This window comes from Hakea prostrata, chromosome 4 (assembly GCF_041222555.1).
Source record: "Hakea prostrata isolate BN-2017 chromosome 4, UWA_Hpros_2, whole genome shotgun sequence".
Taxonomy (NCBI): Eukaryota; Viridiplantae; Streptophyta; class Magnoliopsida; order Proteales; family Proteaceae; genus Hakea; species Hakea prostrata.
The window spans coordinates 1535007-1554935 of NC_142603.1; the positions used below are offsets into that span (position 1 = coordinate 1535007).

Below are 19929 nucleotides of genomic sequence, written 5' to 3' on the forward strand. Positions count from 1 at the left end.
TGATAGTTCTTTGGCTCTTTGAAAGATAGCATCTCTAGCCAACTTAAAACTTCTCCTCTTAAGCTGTTCAGGCGTTGACAACTTTGAAGGCAATACTGAAGGAAGCATGCCTAGCATTGCTCGAAGGCATTCTTCGTGACAATTTTTCTTCTTTACAAAAAAAAGGAGATATTCAAAGTTGCAATAACTATAGGGACATTAAATTGATGAGGCCATACGATGAAATTATGGGAGAGAATAATTGAAACCCGTTTGAGACACTTAACTACAGTTACGAAGAACCAATTTGGGTTTATGCCGGGAAGATCTACAACAGAGGCTATTTACCTAATTAGGAGACTTATGGAAAGGTATAGAAATTGTAGGAAAGACCTTCATATGGTATTTATTGACCTAGAAAAAGCTTATGATAGAGTCCCTAGAGCGTTAATTTGGCAAGTACTAGAGAAAAGAAGTGTTGCAAGTAAATATGTAGATATAGTTAAGGATATGTATAATGGTTCAGTGACTAGTGTTAGAATAGTGGGGGGACAAAGTAATGAATTCCCGATAACAATTGGGCTACATCAAGGGTCAACTTTAAGCCCATATCTTTTTGCACTGGTAATGGATGAATTAACCAAAGACATTCAAGATGAGGTCCCTTGGTGTATGCTTTTTGCAGATGATATTGTGTTGATTAATGAGACCCAAGTGGGGATTAATACCAAATTAAAATCATGGAGAGTAGCTTTGGAATCGAAAGGCTTTAAACTTAGTAGATCAAAGATAGAATATCTAGTTTGTAACTTTAGTCATGATCGGGCAGATGATGAGGTGGTGATACTTGACGATAAAGAGATTCCTCAGAGTGATTGTTTTAGGTACCTAGGTTCAATCATAAGTAAAAGAGGTGATTTAGAGGATAAGGTTTCCCAAAGAATTAAAATAGGGTGGATGAAATGGAGAGGTGCGTCCAGGGTCTTATGTGATCGGCGTATTTCATTAAAGCTTAAAGGAAAATTTTATAGGACTGTTGTTCGACCAGCTATGATGTACGGTGCAGAGTGTTGGGCTGTTAAAAAGAATCATATAGATAAACTCAGTGTAATAGAAATGAGGATGCTATGATGGATGAGTGGCAAAACTAGGATGGATAAGATAAGAAATGATCATATTAGAGTTGGTCTGGGAGTTGCTCCCATAAGTGATAAGCTTCGAGAAGGTCGTTTGAGGTGGCACGGCCACGTTCAACGGAGACCTATAAATGCCCCTGTACGGAGAAGTGATTTTTTTTTTGTGGTAATAAGAAGTGATTTAATCCATATTGAAGGAACTAGAAGAGCTAGGGGTAATCCTAAGATAACCTTAGGAGAAGTGGTGAGAAATGATATGTATAGCTTAGGCCTTGTATCTAGCATGACCTCGAACAGAACTGATTGGAGGGCAAGAAACCATGTAGCCGACCCCATTTAGTTGGGACAAGGCTTATTGTAGTTGTTGTTTCTTTTTGATATCTGATTCTTCATCATGTCGAAAATCTTGATAGGATTTCTTTGAAATTTTCCTTCTATATTTTGTAGAGATCAGGATTCTTTGCTGTTGAAGGCAGCCTGTACAGTTATTGGGATTATGGTTATTTTCTGGCTATTTTGTAGTTGTAAATTGGATTTTTTCTGTAAGATTCCTCAAGATCTTGTGAATATCATTTTGTCTGCTGGAGAATGGTGAACAGCTGGATCAATTTGCTCAAAATGCATTTCTAAGGAAACACAGTTCCGACCCTACACAAATTTACGTGCATGATAAAAAAAAAATGTTTCTCATCTATTCAGCATATTACAATTGTTCAAAGAGGTCAAATATCACAAAATTACTTAAATTGAGGTTCTTGTGCTTTCTAGTATGGAAGAGAACCAAATATTTTTGTGATTGGCTGCTTGAGTAAAAAAGTTGGTCTAATCTGGTTGTTGCTTCAAAAACCTGTTCGGCAGCACAAGCGAACTAACCTGCAAACACTTGCTTGACTGGGTTGGTCGAGTAACATCTCCGATGAGCAAGTCAGTGGTAGCACACAACCTTATAAGATAGAACAACAGATGTAGAGATCTCAGAGCTGGCAGAAGTACCAGAAAAATGTGTACCGGTTCATGGCAAAGGTGTAGGTTTATATAGATTTTAGGTAGTTACCTTGACTGTGTGATCCGTTTCCAAAATACTTGCTGACCGTCAGATAAGGCTAATAGTAATTGAGTTTGACGTGGTCTCCTTAACCAGTTGGAACTCTAACAGAAATTGAGTTCGACCTGGACTCCTTAACCAGTTCAAACTCTAATAGTAATTGAGTTCAACCTGGACTCCTTGACTAGTTCTAACTCCTTGATTCATCCAAAGTCGTCGTCCCAAACATTTAGGAGGTTTGTTGTAGCTCAAACATTGTACTTTGCTTGGTGTACATGCTATATGGTTTAGTTTGTTCATGGTCCGACCAAGAACTGGCTGGTCTGATTCATCCATGGTTGACCCGAGTCGGTCTGTTAAGGGTCAACAATATCACCGGTCATGTTCGAAAATAGCTCGACTAAATCTGCAGCATTATGTTATTGGGCCCGTGAGGGTGTGATCCCATCCTGTCATTTTTTTTATGAAGGGAGGAGCATTTCCGTGTTTGATTTATGGGAATATCAAAGAACTAAAGGCCTGTAGTTTTTGCATTCTTCCATGCAGTGTGTTCTCATGTCAATGATTAAACCCTTCCTGCAAAGCCACCCCAGGCCCCCGCAAAAAAGACAAAATGTGTGAAAAAAAATCTTGATTTAATAGTGTGCTGGGGAAACCATTTACGTATCCGAAACATGAAATGCATGCCCATCTTATATTTATTGTTAGTGTGGAGAGCTTAGCTTTGTTTCGTTGTTTCCTCGATTGTGATCTTTGGTCTCTAACCATTTTTCCTATGTTTTACTAGTTTCTTGATAATGTTTTCTTAAAGCAAGTCTATATTTTTCTTTCTGTTTTTTGTGATCAGGGTTCCAAGACTCGCAAATGGAGACTTATAGTTAGAAATCTTCCCTTTAAGGTTAATTGTTTAACGTGTGTCTTACCTCTTTTTTCTTTCTTTTTTCCCCTTTTGTTGTTGCTGTTGGAGGAAATATGTAGCTTAGTCATTCTTTAAAATATTTTGCAGGCTAAAGTCAATGACTTAAAAGGAATCTTCTCGTCTGCCGGTTTTGTTTGGGATATCTTTGTGCCACAGAAATCTGAAACTGGGTATAGGCTTTATATATGTCTTATCTCCTTTTTTTGTATTTATTTTTTCATTTTGAAGGTGAAATGGATCTGAGCTGTGTTTCTCAATGCAGGTTATCTAAGGGATTTGCATTTGTTACATTCACATGCAAGCAGGATGCAGAAAATGTAAGATTGTCTTTGACTTGCTTTGAGAACAGTAGGAATTTTGTATTATAAAGATCTCAGAGTCTTTACTTTTCTTTACAGGCTATTAGGAACCTTAATGGGCAAACAGTTGGAAAACGACCCATTGCTGTTGATTGGGCTGTTCCCAAAAAAATATATACAGCTGGAGTTAATTCAGCTGATGCAGAGGAGGATGGTGATTTACAGCTCTTAACTTACTCTTTTTTTTGGGGTGGGGGTGGAGAGGGGGTTTGGGTTAATGGCTCTTATCTTTTTGTGGTCTACTGTTCTTCGATTTGGAGTATGTAAATAATGCATGGATTTCTTTCTGCGCTTTTCTTTATTTAAATGTTTGGCAACTTTGCTTACTAATAGATGGAAATGCTGACTTCTGTAACTTTTATTCTTAGGGAGAAGTAAGTTGGAAAATTTAGTCATGATAACACCTGCAACCTCTAAACATTGCGGAGGCTGTTAGGGGAAAAAGTATAGGCAGGGAAGGAAAGTTCGCCGGATTTCGGGGTTTTGCTGGCTGGCGAAACCAACGAAACCCTGAAATCTTGGCAAAAGTTCGCCAAGATTTCAGTTGGATTTCGCAGGGAGCTTGGGACTGGGAGCGTGAGTTCCCATCGTTCCTTATGAGCTTGACTTCCAGGACTCTTTCCATCTTCACTTGTTAGCCTGATTAGGAACAGCTTTCCCGTTCTCATACTCCTGAACCAGTTGCAGCTTCTCATTGATCTGCTTTGCAAGATCTGCCTGACTCATCTTCTGTATCGCCTGCCTTACTTCAGCCCCAACTCTGTTTAATGCCGCCGGTTCGTGGTCGAGTTCGGCTTGGATTTGTGTAGAATGATTGGGACGGAATCTGCTCGGCATTGTTGATGGTGAATCAGAAACTCAGAAAGATCAACCACCCAGAATCTGCTACTGCTTCTCTTTCTTTCTTCTTCTTCTTCTGATCCGGCGATATTCGCTGATTCGCCGGAAAATCGTCGATTTTCTGGCAATATTAAAAACATTTCGTTTTGCCCCCTGGTTTCAGTTCGCCGGGGGGCGAAATCACCAAAATTCGGCGAAAAAAAGTTCCATGAGTATAGGTGCATGCCTAGTGCATGAGGCAACTGCAGGGTCTGGGGAGGGTTGAATGTACACAACCTATACCTTGCTTCACCAAGAGGCTATTTCCACTTGAACACTGAACACTTGGTGACAATGGCCTGAGTTCTGCTCTCACCGATGTCCAATATGTATATGCGTTGGACAAGACGTCTTGACATACTTTTTTGGTTGGCTCTTCGCCCCTCATCATTTATCCTCAAAGAAGAAAATGTTGGGATTATGTCATAATGACACTTATGTGCTCAGGAAGTGCCTCAGATGATAAATGGTTGACTAATGGTAATACTTGGTTCTCATGCAAGTCCGACACCGAATTGGCCAACTTCCCTTTGAAATCAACTTAGGGTTGATAGATATGGGTGGTGGGCCTTTGTTCTGCAGGTTTTATGTGGTCATGGATTTACTTTATGGGCCCATAAGTTTAGTGTTTAGGTCAATTACGAAAACAGGTTTTTATTTTAATTTAATTGGTCTAATTATGTAAATTTTGCCCAGTTATAAGCAGAATAGTCTTTATATGTTTTTTTAATGTCTGATGCAGTCTAGTATATGATAAGGAGTCCTTTTAAGTTTAGTTATAAAAGTCCTAGACTCCTAGTTATATTTGGATTAGTATGTTGAGTATAACTGTATAAGTAGGAAAGTCAGTTTCTCAGTCCTAATTTCACTAGAACTTCTTATTTAAGGCTATAAATAAAGCCCTGGGATTGTAATAGATTCCAGATTTGAGAATACAATTAATAATAGAGTGTGTTGCTGCTTAAGAGCAAGGTGTTAGTAGAGCTCTCATCAATGGTAAGGGACCTTTATTTGATCAAGTAAGCACCCTAGGGTTTCTACTTGAAGGATTCTCCTTTAGCAGTGCTTCCATCACACCGCATTTCAAGGCTTGTATTATAGGTAATTAACAAGTCAACACTTAATTTCGTTTTCCTTCGCATGTTACCCTCTTCTATTTTCTTCAATTTGCTTGAATTTTTGGACCTTTTTGGAGACCCAAAATTCAAGGTCAGATCTATGCCAGTCTAACTGTTGACCTTCCATCCCAATTTCAGCCCCAACAAACCAACTAAACCTAGATTTACCCATCTTTGTTATTGTCAACTTATTTTCCCTCCAAAATCATGAAACACAATATCTCCCAAACCACCCATTGAAAATCAGTGGAACTTGAAAAGAAAAAAATCAAGAAACCTGATATCTCCCAAACCACCCATCAGAAATCAATGGAACTTGAAAAGATTATTCTAAGGATCAAAATATAAATTCCTTTCAAGTTTTATCCCATTCCCCTAAGTTTTCATCCCATTTCAAATCCGTCCCATACCGACAAATTTATCAACCTCCCATGGGATGGGGATAATGGGTAATTATCCTTATACCTTTATCCATCTATATCCCATTAAAGAACCAAATCCCAAGCGAGGAATTATAACACACTTGTTAAGAAACAATTGGGAAACAACAACTGATACACCCTATCCCCAAATTTTATTTCTTGGTCCCATATGAGTTGGTTCTCTTAAAAGACCACAGAAGAACAGGCCCTCATTCACTTGCGGCTACATCACCTCCTCTCAAATGGTTCATGTTAGTACTGGAAAGTATTTATTTTTCTGATGTTTTTATGTTAACTTGGGGAATCCATTTAATCAGTTTAAGGTAGATGGCTTTAAGTAGGATAGGTTCTATCCCCACCTATCTACTCCTCTTCTCTTTAAGTTGTCATGGCAGCAAGGCAATCCAAGGCATTTTTCGGTAGTGGAAGTGCTTAGGTGGTAAAGCATCGACCATGGTGGTTTTGAGGCAGTTATTATGGTTAAGTGTACCCCCCTCCATAATGTCTTAAGTAAAAACATTTATTTAAATAATATTTGGCATTAGTGTGTACTGTAACGTGGTCTACCAATTACACTAGTGCAAGGCAATCTACGATAAGGCGGTTGCTACCTAGACTCCTACAAATCAGCCTGGACACTCAAACGGTGCCTTGACAACTATACTTCTCATACCCTCACCTTGTTAGAGAAATCTGAATCCAGTTACAGTTGAGTATGAAGTATTTTGAGATATCCGAAATCCTATATTCGCACCTTGCAGTGATAAGCTTAGTCTAGTTAACAGTATTGTCTGTGAAATTATCTTGGACCTTAGAAAACAAACTTTAGCTGATCTCTTGATTATTGTACCTTAGTACTGTTGTTCTGGTTGCCTATACATGCAATGTCTTTTGGGGTTCAAACTAAACTGCTGCTTGTATGTTTTGTGTCCCTAGTTTATGCGCACTTTTGCTCTTCTTTAATATCAAGCTTTGTTGGAGTAGGCAACACATTGTCCCGATTGAATCTGCATTGTATGAGGTTTTCTTTCTGTAATCATTATGTGCTTGCTCAAAGCATCTTAATGTTTCAATTTGCTTGTATGTCAATGGATTTAATGCTTTAAGATTTGTAAATACACTTGAGTCTACAATTCTAATAGCTAGGAGCATCAATTTTTGCCTGCCACTTGACAACACCTTGCTTATCACTTATATTTTTATTGCATTGCCAAGTTCCTTGAGGTCCATTTCTGAAATTTCTATCTCTTCGGCCATTTAGCTGCGGTTTCCCCCCCCCCCCCCCTTTAAAACTTGGCACTTAAAATCTGGTGTTCTCAGGTTTCACACACCTGCGCTGCAGTGTATTTTTTTTTTATGGTTCAAATTTCATTATTTTGTATATTATAAAACTGTTTATATTGAGCGCAGACTTAAATATGTGAGTGGAAATATTGACTACCGTGCCTACTGTTGGATGAGCAGTGCCTTCCAAATTTTTACTACTCGGCCATAGTCTTCTAGGGGACTGTAGTTTGTCTTGAAGCTTTGCTTCCTTGTTTTTGCCCCTTCCATTTCCTTGGATTGTATCATTTTCATTGGGCTTAAATTTCTTTTTGCAGGGAAATTAGATGATAGACATGACAATGGTGACTCCAGTAGTGATGACTTGGAGGATGGTATTGACGTTAGGGATGAAGAATGTGAAAACACCCTTGGTGAACATGATTATCCAAAGGACTCTAATGCCATAGATGACAGAGTTCCCAGTGAAGAGTTGAATTTTGATGAGGAGGCAGACATTGCAAGGAAAGTACTAAAGAATTTGATTGCATTCTCTACAAAAGGAACAGTGCCTTCTGTGACTGATGATTCCATGACACATGAATATGACAAAGAAAATGTTGACAATGCCATTGAGCCTGGAAAAAATGCAGTGCCAGTCAAATCTGAAAAATCACCTAAAATTGGAAAGGCAGCTAGTCAGCTGACTGAGGGACAGGATAACTTGCAGAAGACAATTTTCATTAGTAACCTCCCATTTGATATTGACAATGAAGATGTGAAACAACGGTTCTCTGTATTTGGGGAAGTGAAATCGTTTGTTCCAGTTCTTCATCAGATCACCAAGTATGATTGGAATCTAGTTCCCCCCCCCCCCCCCAAGAATTCTTATATTTTGTCCTAATCTCTATTATTTTTGTTTCTGTGAGCAGACGACCTAGAGGATCTGGATTTCTTCAGTTCAGTACATCATCTGCTGCAGATGCAGCAGTTTCAGCAGCAAATGATACCTCTGGTCTTGGACTTGTTCTTAAAGGTAGAAAACTGACTGCTTTGAAGGCTTTGGACAAGAAATCAGCCCAACAGAAAGAACTCCAAAAGGCGAAGAAGGATGATCATGATCACCGCAACCTTTACCTTGCAAAGGTCATTAGTTTTCCATTTTCTCATTTTGAATTGTGATGGTTAACTCTTTCTTCAATCCACTCTATGTTCCCATATTTACAGGAGGGTCTCATTCTTGAGGGCTCACCTGCTGCTGAAGGTGTTTCAGCCAGTGATTTATCAAAACGACAAATGTAAGTAATAGAGGTTGTACCCAATTGCCAATGTTTGATAGAAGTTTGATAGAAGTTTCCCTTTTTAGTGGCACTAGTAAATATGCACGTGCAAATGCACGTGAGCCTTTTGCTTCTATTCTATTAGATTGAAGATTATAGAATATAGATTATAGTAATGCACGATTTGACTTAAATAAATTTTAGCTCTATTTATGCTTTTCTATTTACACAAATAAAAATTAGAAGAAGAAAAGCTTAAAATGTTAGAAGAGAAAGCTATTATGGGAGTTATATGTTCTGCCATCTAAATGATTATCTTCTTCTTCTTCTTCTTCTTCTTTTTTATTTTATTTTATTTTATATTTTATATTTTATATATATATATATATATTTATATCTTTTGACAGAAATTCTTGTTTAGTGGAGAATATGAAGATAATCATGATTTAATTAAAATGAGTTGCTTTTTTTGATGTTTGTCCAATGGGTTCAATGTGGGGCTGCTGTTAGTGTTAGAGACGTGAGTTTCTTAGCAGAAGATGTCACTTAAATTCTATCAAAAACTATGGAAATTCAACTACCTAGGTGTATGGTTCCGAAATCTGACAATACAACAAACAGTCGGAATTTCATTTCTTTAAGGATAAAGTGAACATAGTATATTGAAAGTAACATACTTTTAAGAATCCCCTTTCTACCAAAAATAAAAAAGAAGATTTACGTATCTCCAATCAGTTATGCCTAGAAACTAATCATACACTTAGACATTTGCTGTTTACTTCAAAGCTTTTTCAATTGTCAAAATAGATAAAGTTATCGTTAACAACCAATTATAGCCCCTCAAAAATAATTGAAATAGTTATAATTCCATAATTTGAGAGTGCTGCTTTGTTATCTCTTTGTTCTTCTCTTTCTCCTTTTGGAAGCACCTTTTTATCAACTATTGGTAAGTGCCCACATTGTTCTTACTTCTGAGCTATTGCTCATGGTGGGAGATTTCGCGAGATATCTCATTTTTTCATCTTGGCGAGACGAGATGGAGGGCGAGAGCAGCGAGTTGGGATATCTCGCTCGAGATCTCGCCATATCTCGCCCTGGATCTCGCCCTGGAGCTGGAACTCTCAAATTTTACCTTTTTTTGTGGATTTTGGCTGAATTTTCACTTGCAATTACTCTTAGCACACCTACAAAAAGGAAGATCAATCATTCTCTACTTATCTTATGAATTTATGATTTAATGACTTATATAGAACTTCTAATGGTTGTATAATTATTTTATTCTTGAAAATTGAGATTGTGATACTCATATGGATGGAATTTTGATAACATTTAAGTTAGTTGATGCCCTTGATATACTTGATTTTCATTTATATGCCTTAAAGGTTCTATATTACATGTTGTATAACATTGCATTCCCTAATCCTACTACATTTTGGTTTCACACTATGGGTAGACTTAGAAATCATACATAGGGTTGTTTTTAATAAATCCAAGGCCATCAACGTGTTCAAAAGGCCTTAAATAAGCTAAATACCAAGTTTCAACCCAATTGGGACCCTAAAACCCACCGAGATGGGCCACCGAGTTGACGCCAAAAAATTTTATATCTTGACCGAGATCTCACCGAGATGGTCGAGATCTCTCTTTTTCAAGGTGGCGAGATCTCTCGAGCGAGCGAGATCTTCTACCATGCTATTGCTTGCACATCACACCTGCAGCAAAAAATAATGCCAAATATTATTCTCTCAATTAGAGTTAAAAATGTACTTTCTATGATGGCTACGTTGAGAATGATACCTTCAAAAAGAGGAGAAACACAATACACTTATCAAAAGCCAGCAGGATCAAAACACTTTAGAAGTTAGCTTGCCTACCAAACTCCTTCACCAGCTGAGTAGTCTTCTTGAGTGAGAAGCGAATTGTATTCAGGTTGACTATGATACGACCAGTTTGTTTAGTCAACTCAATTTCAATATTAGTAGATCAATTATAGTATGAGTAGTGAGCATTGAGATCAACAACCTTTGCTAGAGTGTAAGTCAAGGGAATCACAATCTATACTTGTCATTTCAAAGATACCATAGTTTGAGTTCCAACTTTAATTGTTTCTCAACAAATTAAGAAACCATCTTCCAGGTAAGGATGAAGAAAAGCTTGTGTGTGAGACATAATTAAGCTCTAAGTAGCAGCTACTTACTACTCACCATGTTAGACCTCTTAGGTTGTAGACATTCAAAAGATGAAATCCATAGAATCTTCAATATAGAAATTCTTGCTGTAGTGTTTGCCCATGTGATTAAACAATATATAATAGGGAAAGCAAGGACATTCCCAAAAATTGATCACCTTGTCAGTTCTTGGAGGTGTGATTAAATATCAAAAGAAGTAGAATAACAGCAGAAACAAGAGCAAAATATGGTGACCAGCCTAAAGGGGGGAGTCCATACATAGGGCCATAGCTATAAGAAGAGAGTCCTAGTATATCCCTAAATTTTGAGTTGGAATAGCAGTGTTTTTGTTTTTATTTATGCCATGCAATCGTGAAATTTGTACACAGGCTGGAGAACGCGTTGAAAAGTTTTGAGTTTGGAGAGTACATAGAAGACATGTCTGTGACTTCTTCTCCCTCCATATTCCCCCCTTTTTTACTATATGATTTTCTTCCTCCCTTCCAAGTCCTAATAGGCCCTCTTCAGGCTTTCTTCTTTCCATCTAATAATTAGTCCCAAGGAGTACTGAACTCATGGCCTCTTACTTGTGAGAAGTCTCTGCCAAAGAGCCCTCAAGCAAGATGTAAGGAATCTGTTACCAATCAATCTAAGAACTATTGCAGCAATTTGAAGGCTCAAGTTGCTAAAAACCCAATAACAAAGTAACAAAAACCTACGGTATGTTTGTTTTTAGTTTTTTTTTAGTTTTTAGTTTTTAGTTTTTTTCCCCTCTCTCTCAGGGGGTTTTGTGTGTGTCAAATTACAAAATCACGCAAATCTGCAAGAAGTTGGAGCTGGGGACAAATAAATTAAATCTAAAGAAGAAATGATTGAATCAATTAGTGAAAGACACATGATAAAATGACACCCTTCACTAATTGAATATATAGAAAAGCCAAATTGAAAAAAATAAAAAATAAAAAAATAAACGTTTTCTATTTTCTATTTCTATTTATCCCACTTTCCTCTTCTCTTAGATGATTCATAAACTATTACTCGATTGAAGCTCAAGTAAATTCTACCTTTCTAACCTGTAAAATTAGATACATGGACCAATCTCCAGCTCAATCGTGACAATAACCTAACAGATGCCATAGGAAACATGAGTAACGTATAGCTATAAGAAACAAAATAAACAGTTACAGAGCGTATCTGAAATCCCCATTTTCTCCACATTACAATGCGGAAAGTAGCCACTGCTACTATACACAAGATTCACAGTATATCATAAAAATAGTACAAGGAATTACCTCGTTGGTGCTCTATAAGGACCTTTAGTTTCTAAATGGATGCAAGAAACTATGTTGTCTTAGCTGCGAGCCGGATACGATAAACACAAGAAGAAATAGGAAAGAGGGTGTTGGGAGGAACAGAAGAGGGAGAGGTATCAGTACACAACACGATAGGCAACAAGGGATGTTTTCATCAGGCTTCGTTAAATGGTTTAACTGTTGCAATTAGAGGGGGGCTACCTCTAAATGTGATAGGATTTTGAATGAAGACATGTCCTTTTTCCAAGTTGTGGTTCCAGATTACGTGGATATGCATGCCATTACTATTGGAATTGCCTTAAAATTTGAAAAATAAGGCCAGTCTTATGGCCAGTCTCATGGCTTCTTCATCTGTTAAGGCCAGTCTATCTCCATATTTTCTCTCTCTATGTAATGTAGTACTATATTTGAATGATCAAAACAGTAGCCAAATAGGACCTTTCACAGGGAATCAACTTCAGATTTGATAGACTTAAGATAGATAAAATTCAGATATAATGGAAGGCTGAAAACCGAAGTGGTAGAACAAGGATATTGGTTTAAGAACAAGGACTAACTAGGTTTTCAAAACAGCAGTATGCTATAAAGAAGAATGGATGGAACAATATAAGAGAATTAAGAGAACAATAAGGACAACAAAGTAACATGTAACACCCGGGCTTCTCACCGTAAGGTGGATCGATTGGATCGAACACCAATCTACCTTGATCAAACACAAGGGTTCTCCAAGAGGAGGAATGCTATCAAGCAATTTGATTTCATTTCACAAGTTGTCTTTTCACCATTTACATAAGTCTCTTTATATAGCATTCTAAAGAGACAAAAACATTAATGGTAACATCCAACCACTAGCTAACACAACCTACTACAAACATTAATGGAAACATCCAACTACTACCCAACACCACTAGTCAAAACAACATTGGAAACATCCAACTACTACCCAACACCACTAGTCAAAATAATAATGGAAATATCCACCAACTATACCCCACCACTAACCAACACCACCTACTAGCTCCTTTTGTTGACTTTTCAAAGCTAGACTTGGGCTTAGTTCAAAATAGTGGGCTGATATTCTTCTTCCACTAAAGTGATCCAAGCCCATGAAACCATGGGTTCATTTTAACCCACTCCAATAGTCCTAGCCCATGCAAGCCATGGGCTGTTTTGGGTCATGTCCTTAGGCTTTAATGGGCTTGAGCTTTGGGCTTTTCTCTCTTTTGTATCTGCTGCCAATTCTGCATCAACTCTCCCCGGCTTGAAAACATTCGTCTCCGACGAATGGATGAATGATATGTAACGCTCACACCAATCGGGATCGAGTTTCTCGAAGTTGCCAGCATGAATCCAAGTGCTCTCATGTCGTGGACGATTCTTCCATTTGAAGAGGAAAGCATGGTATTCAGTGCCACGACGAGTGGTTTTATAAGAGTCATCCAAAACCTCTTCAATGATGTTAGTGATTGGTGGCTTGAGTTGGGGCAGCCTCAACATTTGTTCAGTGTCTCCCTCATCAGAGTGGTGTCGCCATGAGCCGTCCTTCTTTGGAGTGAGTAATGACGGTACAACACATGGACTTAAGCTCTCTTGAATGACTCCTTTATGTGGCAACTCATCCACCTGTCGTTTGAAGTCATTGTGCTCTACTAGGCTGAGGTGATAGGTCGGAAGGTGTTGTAACACTACACTCGATACCAAATCATTGGCATGCAAAATATCGTGCATAAGAGGTAGCTCATTAGGCAACTCATCAGGAACCACCTCAAGGCAATCAGAAGGCAACTGTTTGATAAGTGGAGGGAATGTCACCTTAGGTTGAGGGGTAACTTCTCTTGTAACAGGAGCCAATACCAGCCCTGTGTTATGGCTAGTGTGAATGAACTCCTGGTGTTCAAGCTTTACCTTTTGAGAATCACCAACATGCTCATTGAATTTAGGTAACTCTTTGATGGGTGGAGGGTGTGGAGCATGAGTAGAGGTAACAACTTTAGCCTCCATTGTTGAGCGCCTCTCTTCCTCGTGCTTGTGACTTGCAGTGAGTTGGTTGCTCGATTGTTGCAACATCCCCATCATTTGTGCCATAAGGTTAGTATCCAATCCAGAAGTTTTACTCCCTGCCATGGCTCTGATACCAAATAATGTAGTACTATATTTGAATGATCAAAACAGTAGCCAAATAGGACCTTTCACAGGGAATCAACTTCAGATTTGATAGACTTAAGATAGATAAAATTCAGATATAATGGAAGGCTGAAAACCGAAGTGGTAGAACAAGGATATTGGTTTAAGAACAAGGACTAACTAGGTTTTCAAAACAGCAGTATGCTATAAAGAAGAATGGATGGAACAATATAAGAGAATTAAGAGAACAATAAGGACAACAAAGTAACATGTAACACCCGGGCTTCTCACCGTAAGGTGGATCGATTGGATCGAACACCAATCTACCTTGATCAAACACAAGGGTTCTCCAAGAGGAGGAATGCTAGCAAGCAATTTGATTTCATTTCACAAGTTGTCTTTTCACCATTTACATAAGTCTCTTTATATAGCATTCTAAAGAGACAAAAACATTAATGGTAACATCCAACCACTAGCTAACACAACCTACTACAAACATTAATGGAAACATCCAACTACTACCCAACACCACTAGTCAAAACAACATTGGAAACATCCAACTACTACCCAACACCACAAGTCAAAATAATAATGGAAATATCCACCAACTATACCCCACCACTAACCAACACCACCTACTAGCTCCTTTTGTTGACTTTTCAAAGCTAGACTTGGGCTTAGTTCAAAATAGTGGGCTGATATTCTTCTTCCACTAAAGTGATCCAAGCCCATGAAACCATTGGCTCATTTTAACCCACTCCAATAGTCCTAGCCCATGCAAGCCATGGGCTGTTTTGGGTCATGTCCTTAGGCTTTAATGGGCTTGAGCTTTGGGCTTTTCTCTCTTTTGTATCTGCTGCCAATTCTGCATCACTATGTCAGTTCCTATCTCCTTTAACTCGTTCCTCTATTTTCCCTTCTTTTCCCACCCTTTTCACGTATTAGTACTCTAGAAGGCTTCCTCTTTTCTCTCTCTTCATTTTCTTCAGCTACTATTCACCCTTACAGCCCCTATCTTTTCTATCTTGTAACTCTCCCTTCCCCAATGTGGACTGCTGAAATCAACAGCCCAACAAGGCTTGTCAGACCTTGTTTTATAGGAAATAGGTTGGATCTGGACATCTGGTCTTGTGAAGAAGCTGATCTGATTTTTAATTCCTTGACTGGAATCTAGGATTGGCTGGTTGCATCATAATGGTTGATGTCATGTCTTGGAATTGGGATTTTTCATCTTCACTTTCTATTTACAATTAAAAAATTACATTGCAGGACCTGACATAGATTGCCCTTCTATGCAATGTACTCTTGCTACTTTCTGTATGAAAGCTTGGATGAGCTTTCTAATTTGAGCTTTTTACCTGGTACAGGTTGCAAAAGAAAAAGGAGATGAAGCTTCAGTCTCCTAATTTTCATGTTTCCAGAACCAGACTCATAATGTACAATTTGCCGAAATCGTTGACAGAAAAGGATCTCAAGAAGCTTTGTATAGATGCAGTTCTTTCCCGTGCTTCTAAACAAAAACCTGCGATTCAGCAGGTAAGCTTCTCCTGATAGTAGTTGGAATTCTTGGAATGCAATTTTTTTTACATCTAAGATAACCTTGCGAGTAAATTTAACAATGAACATGCAGATCAAGTTCTTGAAGGATTCAAAGAAAGGAAAGGTTATTCAGAAGAATCATTCACGTGGGGTAGCTTTTGTTGAGTTCAGTGAACATCAGCATGCACTTGTAGCTCTGAGAGTTCTTAACAACAATCCTGGTAATGTACTTCTGTAGTATAATGAACTCTAGTGCTCGTAAGAATATGGTGACTATCAGAAATTGGTTTCATTTTTGGTTTTACTGCTTTATCACATTTCCTTGAGCTATTTATCTATTCCAGTGCTGTCTTGTTTCTGACCTTATTGCTCTTAATGTCATGCATGTGGATCAATCATTAGTGTTGGTGTAGGCTGGGATCAGAAGTACCCAAGCACAGCCTATATCAATGGGCCCAATTATAGAAAGCTAGCTTTCAAAGTGTAGGAAGAAGAGGTGGCTGAAAATGATCAGAAATTATGAAATATCTGAAACCAGATTTAGGCTTTTGAGATATAAATACACCATCTTGTAGGATACAACCTCCATAACTCTGTTTGCTTACAGTCAGGTTCAAGACTATCACCAGAGACCAGAATCTCAGGTTTCTCTGTTGGTATTGAGATGCATTTTCGACTGAAGCAAGGCTTATTAATAGAAGTGCATGGTACCTAGGGGAGAGAATGGAGAAGTTCCATTGCAGCTTTATTGACCACCTCTGAAAGAGCTGACTTCTAATCTCAGGGGACAGAGCTAGAGATGAAACAGTGACCACTGCCCTAACTTTATTAATGGGGTCAGCTACATGGATCCAAAATAGATTAAGACAGCAATTGAAATAAGAGAAGTACATTGAAGTAAAAGGGGTGGAAGAAGGTAAACGGGACAATAAGTACAGGGGTCTATGTCCTCCAAACAATTCTATTCCTGGTCATACTAGGATCGAGCCCCAGCACATACATGTCCTTTCTTACTAATGCTATAACCATTTTGGGTATGCCTCTACCTCTTCTAAGCCTGTGAAACTGAATTTGGTCACTCTTCCATACCATCCATCTGGTGGTCTCTGTGCTACATTCCCATAACACCTCAAGTGGTTCTCACAGAGGGTGCAACTCGCAATTTAGTTCAAATATGAACATTCCTTATTCTTGTCTCTCCTGATCTTGCACACATCCTCAACGTGCTCATCTCTGCAACGCATCTTGTTTATACTGCTTTTCTTAACCGCCCAGCATTCCACTCCATATGTCATGGCTGGTCTTCTTATGTCCTTAAAAATTTCCCTTAAGTTTGATAGACGTTTTGCCACATAAAGCACTGCAGTTCTCTGTTTCATCCATTCTAGTTTATTTGTGTGAAATGTTATCTTTTGTATCACCCTTTTGTGCCAATTGTTGATCCATGATATCCAAAGCATTCACTTTGTGGTAGCTCTCCCTCCTTGAGCTTTACCACTTCATCACTTGTCATGTTCTGACAAAAATTAGACCTGATATTTTGCCCTTGTTCTAGTTATTAGCCTCTTGATTCCAAACTTGATCTTCATATTCCCAGCTTCACATTAATCCCTTCTACTGTTTCATCTATCAAAATATTGTCATCAGTGAAAAGCATACACCAAGGGCTTCACTCCAATTTTGGATTGAATTACCCTCTTTCCCCTCCACTATACTCAATCCAAACCCTTACCATAACTACCCACTAGAAATCCTAGAAGTTCTTAGCCTTCACTTTCAAAACCCTACACCAGAGCACGTCCATTTCAGAGTTAGTTCATCCTAGCTCCTCTTTAGATTGAACTTAGTTGGGTGACTTCAACCTAAGGCTACATCAATTTATGGGGATAGATTAATAAATAGGACAAGTGAAGCTTCAGGAGAAACAGAGCAGGTTCAAGTTAAAGAATTGCAAGTACATGAACCAATAAAAAACAGTGCATCTGCAGGGTGGGATAAAAGTTAGTGACAACTTAACCTAATCAATGGAAGTTTAGGGGTAGTTGATCTTTTTAACTGGAAAATTTGAGCCGCATAATCATTTTACAATAGAGATCCTCGTTATGGCCTGTAGAATCCACCCAGTCAGCCTAGGAGAATCCAGTCCTTATGAGCACTTTGAATCCATGGTAGCTGTTAGATAACCACAATTTTATTGTTATTTAAAACAGTGGGGGTTCCAATCCTATTATTAGTGGAGTAATCAACCCAATTGTTTGTTTCAAGTACTGAACTTTCTATAAAGCTCTTCATGGACCAGAACTAGAAACTAATCAACTGCCAACACACCAGTTGTCACACTTGCAGGATCTTTTAATGGAACTCCGGGAAACTACTCGGTCTGATGTAGAAACTGATATAGGACTTCTAGTAACTCAACGTAACACAAAAGTTAAAACCTCTTGTAGGACTGACCACCATCATGAGATCTCATAGAATTGACCATTAATAACTTCAAACCAAAAGGGCAAATAAATAATCTTAGCTTGTGATTCATAATATCCAAACATTAGACTTGAAATCCAATCGATTAAATTTGCATCCATTGCTTCAGAAGGGAACAAGAGGGAGTTTGATGTATTTAGATTTACGGAAGTGTGAAAGAGGGAGATTTAACCAACTTGAGAAGAAGAAAAAATGTGAGAGAACCGAATTGTTTTTTCTTTTGGGTGGGTGCTAGGGGTTTAGAGAATATTCTCGGTTAAGACTAACCAAATATGTATTCCATTATCAAATCATGCATGAGGGTGTGCCTCTTACATATATTTAAGTAACAAGTCAAATTAAGAATGGAAACAAATCAGGATTGCCCAACCCAAAGTGTCTTAATCAAACTAAATAAACTAATCAAGTAAACTAAAACTTTCCTGTATTTAGCAATTACAAATATCTCTTGTTCTCTTGGAATCTTGAATACCCGGGGAAATGCATAAATGTACAAATTTTTTCTAGTTGGGTCATAAGGGTGATGCAACTTTTGTTCAGAATCTTTAAATCGTTTCAACAGATCTTTCTACCAGTTAATTAAGGTGTATATGCAACTAAGTAGTTGAATTTTCACCAACTAATCAATGAGCCTAATTTCTTTCTTACATTTTCAACCAGAAACTTTTGGTCCAGAGTATCGTCCCATTGTTGAGTTTGCTCTAGACAATGTCCAGACACTGAAGTTGCGAAAATTCAAGCTACAGGCTCAAGTGAGCAAGGATGGATACCCAAAAGAGGAGCGGGAAAACACTGAATCTCAGACAGGTGCAAATCCAAATGCTGGGGAGAAGAAACGCAAACATAGAGATGTCAAGGGGTTGGCCAAAACAGCAGAAACTAATAAAGGAATTGTGACGGAATACACGGGCCCAGGGATAGCCTCCAAGGAAGAACTTCCCCCGACAAAGAAGCAGAAGGGAGCTATGGAGAGAGTAGCAGAGGTTGGCTTTGCTTCCGAGGACCAATCTCAGACACCGATACCAAAAAAGCTCCAAAATTTGAGAAAGAAGGGTAGGAAAGCATCTGATGCCAGAGATGTGGCTGTTGACACACGAGAGTCGAAACCTAGAGGGGATGCGGAGGTGAGCCTGAGAAAGAGGAAGTTAGAGGATGGTGTTCTTCTGAAGCAACAACCAAAGAACATCAAAAACCTCAAGAAAAGGAAGAGCAAAGATAGCAAAGACTCAGGGAAGGAAGCTGTGGATAAACTTGATATGCTGATAGAACAGTATCGATCCAAGTTTTCACATCGCTCTTCTGACAGGCCTGATGGTGAAAAGCAAGGTTCTAGGCAACTCAGAAGATGGTTCCAGTCATAGCTTCCGATTAGATCTTTAAGAGATTATGGTTGTTATTTCCATGTATTTTTTCTTCTGTGGTGATGGTTTTCAATCTTTTATCATCCAGAACTGTATTTATATACAACTCAAAGATGGTTCTGCTGATTGCTTACCCGTAGCTCTCTTTAATGGTTGTAGTTGTATTTAGGGGAAAATTTTGGAAACCGGATCTGTGACTCCATCGTTTGTGCTCCCCGACGGCTTACCACCACAAAAAACAGGGGGCCCAGGGGTGGTGATGGGAGGGTTTTTTTTTTTTTTAATATTTTCAGTGGTGGGGCTCACCATTTTCGGGGGCGGGGGGGTGATGATCCGGATTCAAAATTTTGAATTCTTGTGAAGAGATGTCAGCCTGGAAGCAGCGGGGCCTACAGGAAAGTGTCAGAAAATCGAATCGGTGAGTGCCAAATCGGATTCACCTGGGAAAGAGACAAAAATAGTTTGTAGCAGTAAATCACAAATAGCTCTTCATCAATTTGTGGTTTACAATTTATCTTTTGTTTGTACTCGATAGAACCG

General features: G+C 38.5%; 2 protein-coding genes across 6 annotated transcripts in view; one reads left to right on the forward strand and one right to left on the reverse strand.

Moving 5' to 3' along the window:
• LOC149016964 (RNA-binding (RRM/RBD/RNP motifs) family protein) overlaps positions 1 to 19648 on the forward strand; it is a 45546-nt gene extending 25898 nt beyond the window's left edge. For all 4 annotated transcript variants that reach the window (XM_089151265.1, XM_089151266.1, XM_089151267.1 and 1 more), the window contains exons 10-19: positions 3008 to 3058; positions 3167 to 3249; positions 3342 to 3396; positions 3478 to 3592; positions 7459 to 7966; positions 8053 to 8266; positions 8348 to 8418; positions 15373 to 15541; positions 15636 to 15765; positions 18689 to 19648. In XM_089151265.1, the coding sequence (XP_089007391.1) occupies positions 3008 to 3058; positions 3167 to 3249; positions 3342 to 3396; positions 3478 to 3592; positions 7459 to 7966; positions 8053 to 8266; positions 8348 to 8418; positions 15373 to 15541; positions 15636 to 15765; positions 18689 to 19389 (2097 nt within the window). In that variant the 3' untranslated portion in view covers positions 19390 to 19648. The remainder of the gene's footprint in view (positions 1 to 3007; positions 3059 to 3166; positions 3250 to 3341; positions 3397 to 3477; positions 3593 to 7458; positions 7967 to 8052; positions 8267 to 8347; positions 8419 to 15372; positions 15542 to 15635; positions 15766 to 18688) is intronic.
• On the reverse strand, positions 12647 to 14732 carry LOC149016965 (uncharacterized). 2 transcript variants are annotated; one of them, XR_016172742.1, is made up of 2 exons: positions 12863 to 14732; positions 12647 to 12817 (listed from the first exon to the last, which is right to left on the reverse strand). XR_016172742.1 is itself a non-coding variant. In XM_089151264.1 (2 exons), exon 2 carries the CDS (start codon positions 14003 to 14005, stop codon positions 13007 to 13009), a length of 999 nt encoding a protein of 332 aa, XP_089007390.1. In that variant the 5' UTR covers positions 14006 to 14565; positions 14611 to 14732; the 3' UTR covers positions 12647 to 13006. The 2 variants fall into 2 exon arrangements, 1 of the variants encoding a protein (XP_089007390.1); XM_089151264.1 differs by having other exon boundaries at positions 12647 to 14565; positions 14611 to 14732.
• Positions 19649 to 19929: the final 281 nt, after the last annotated feature.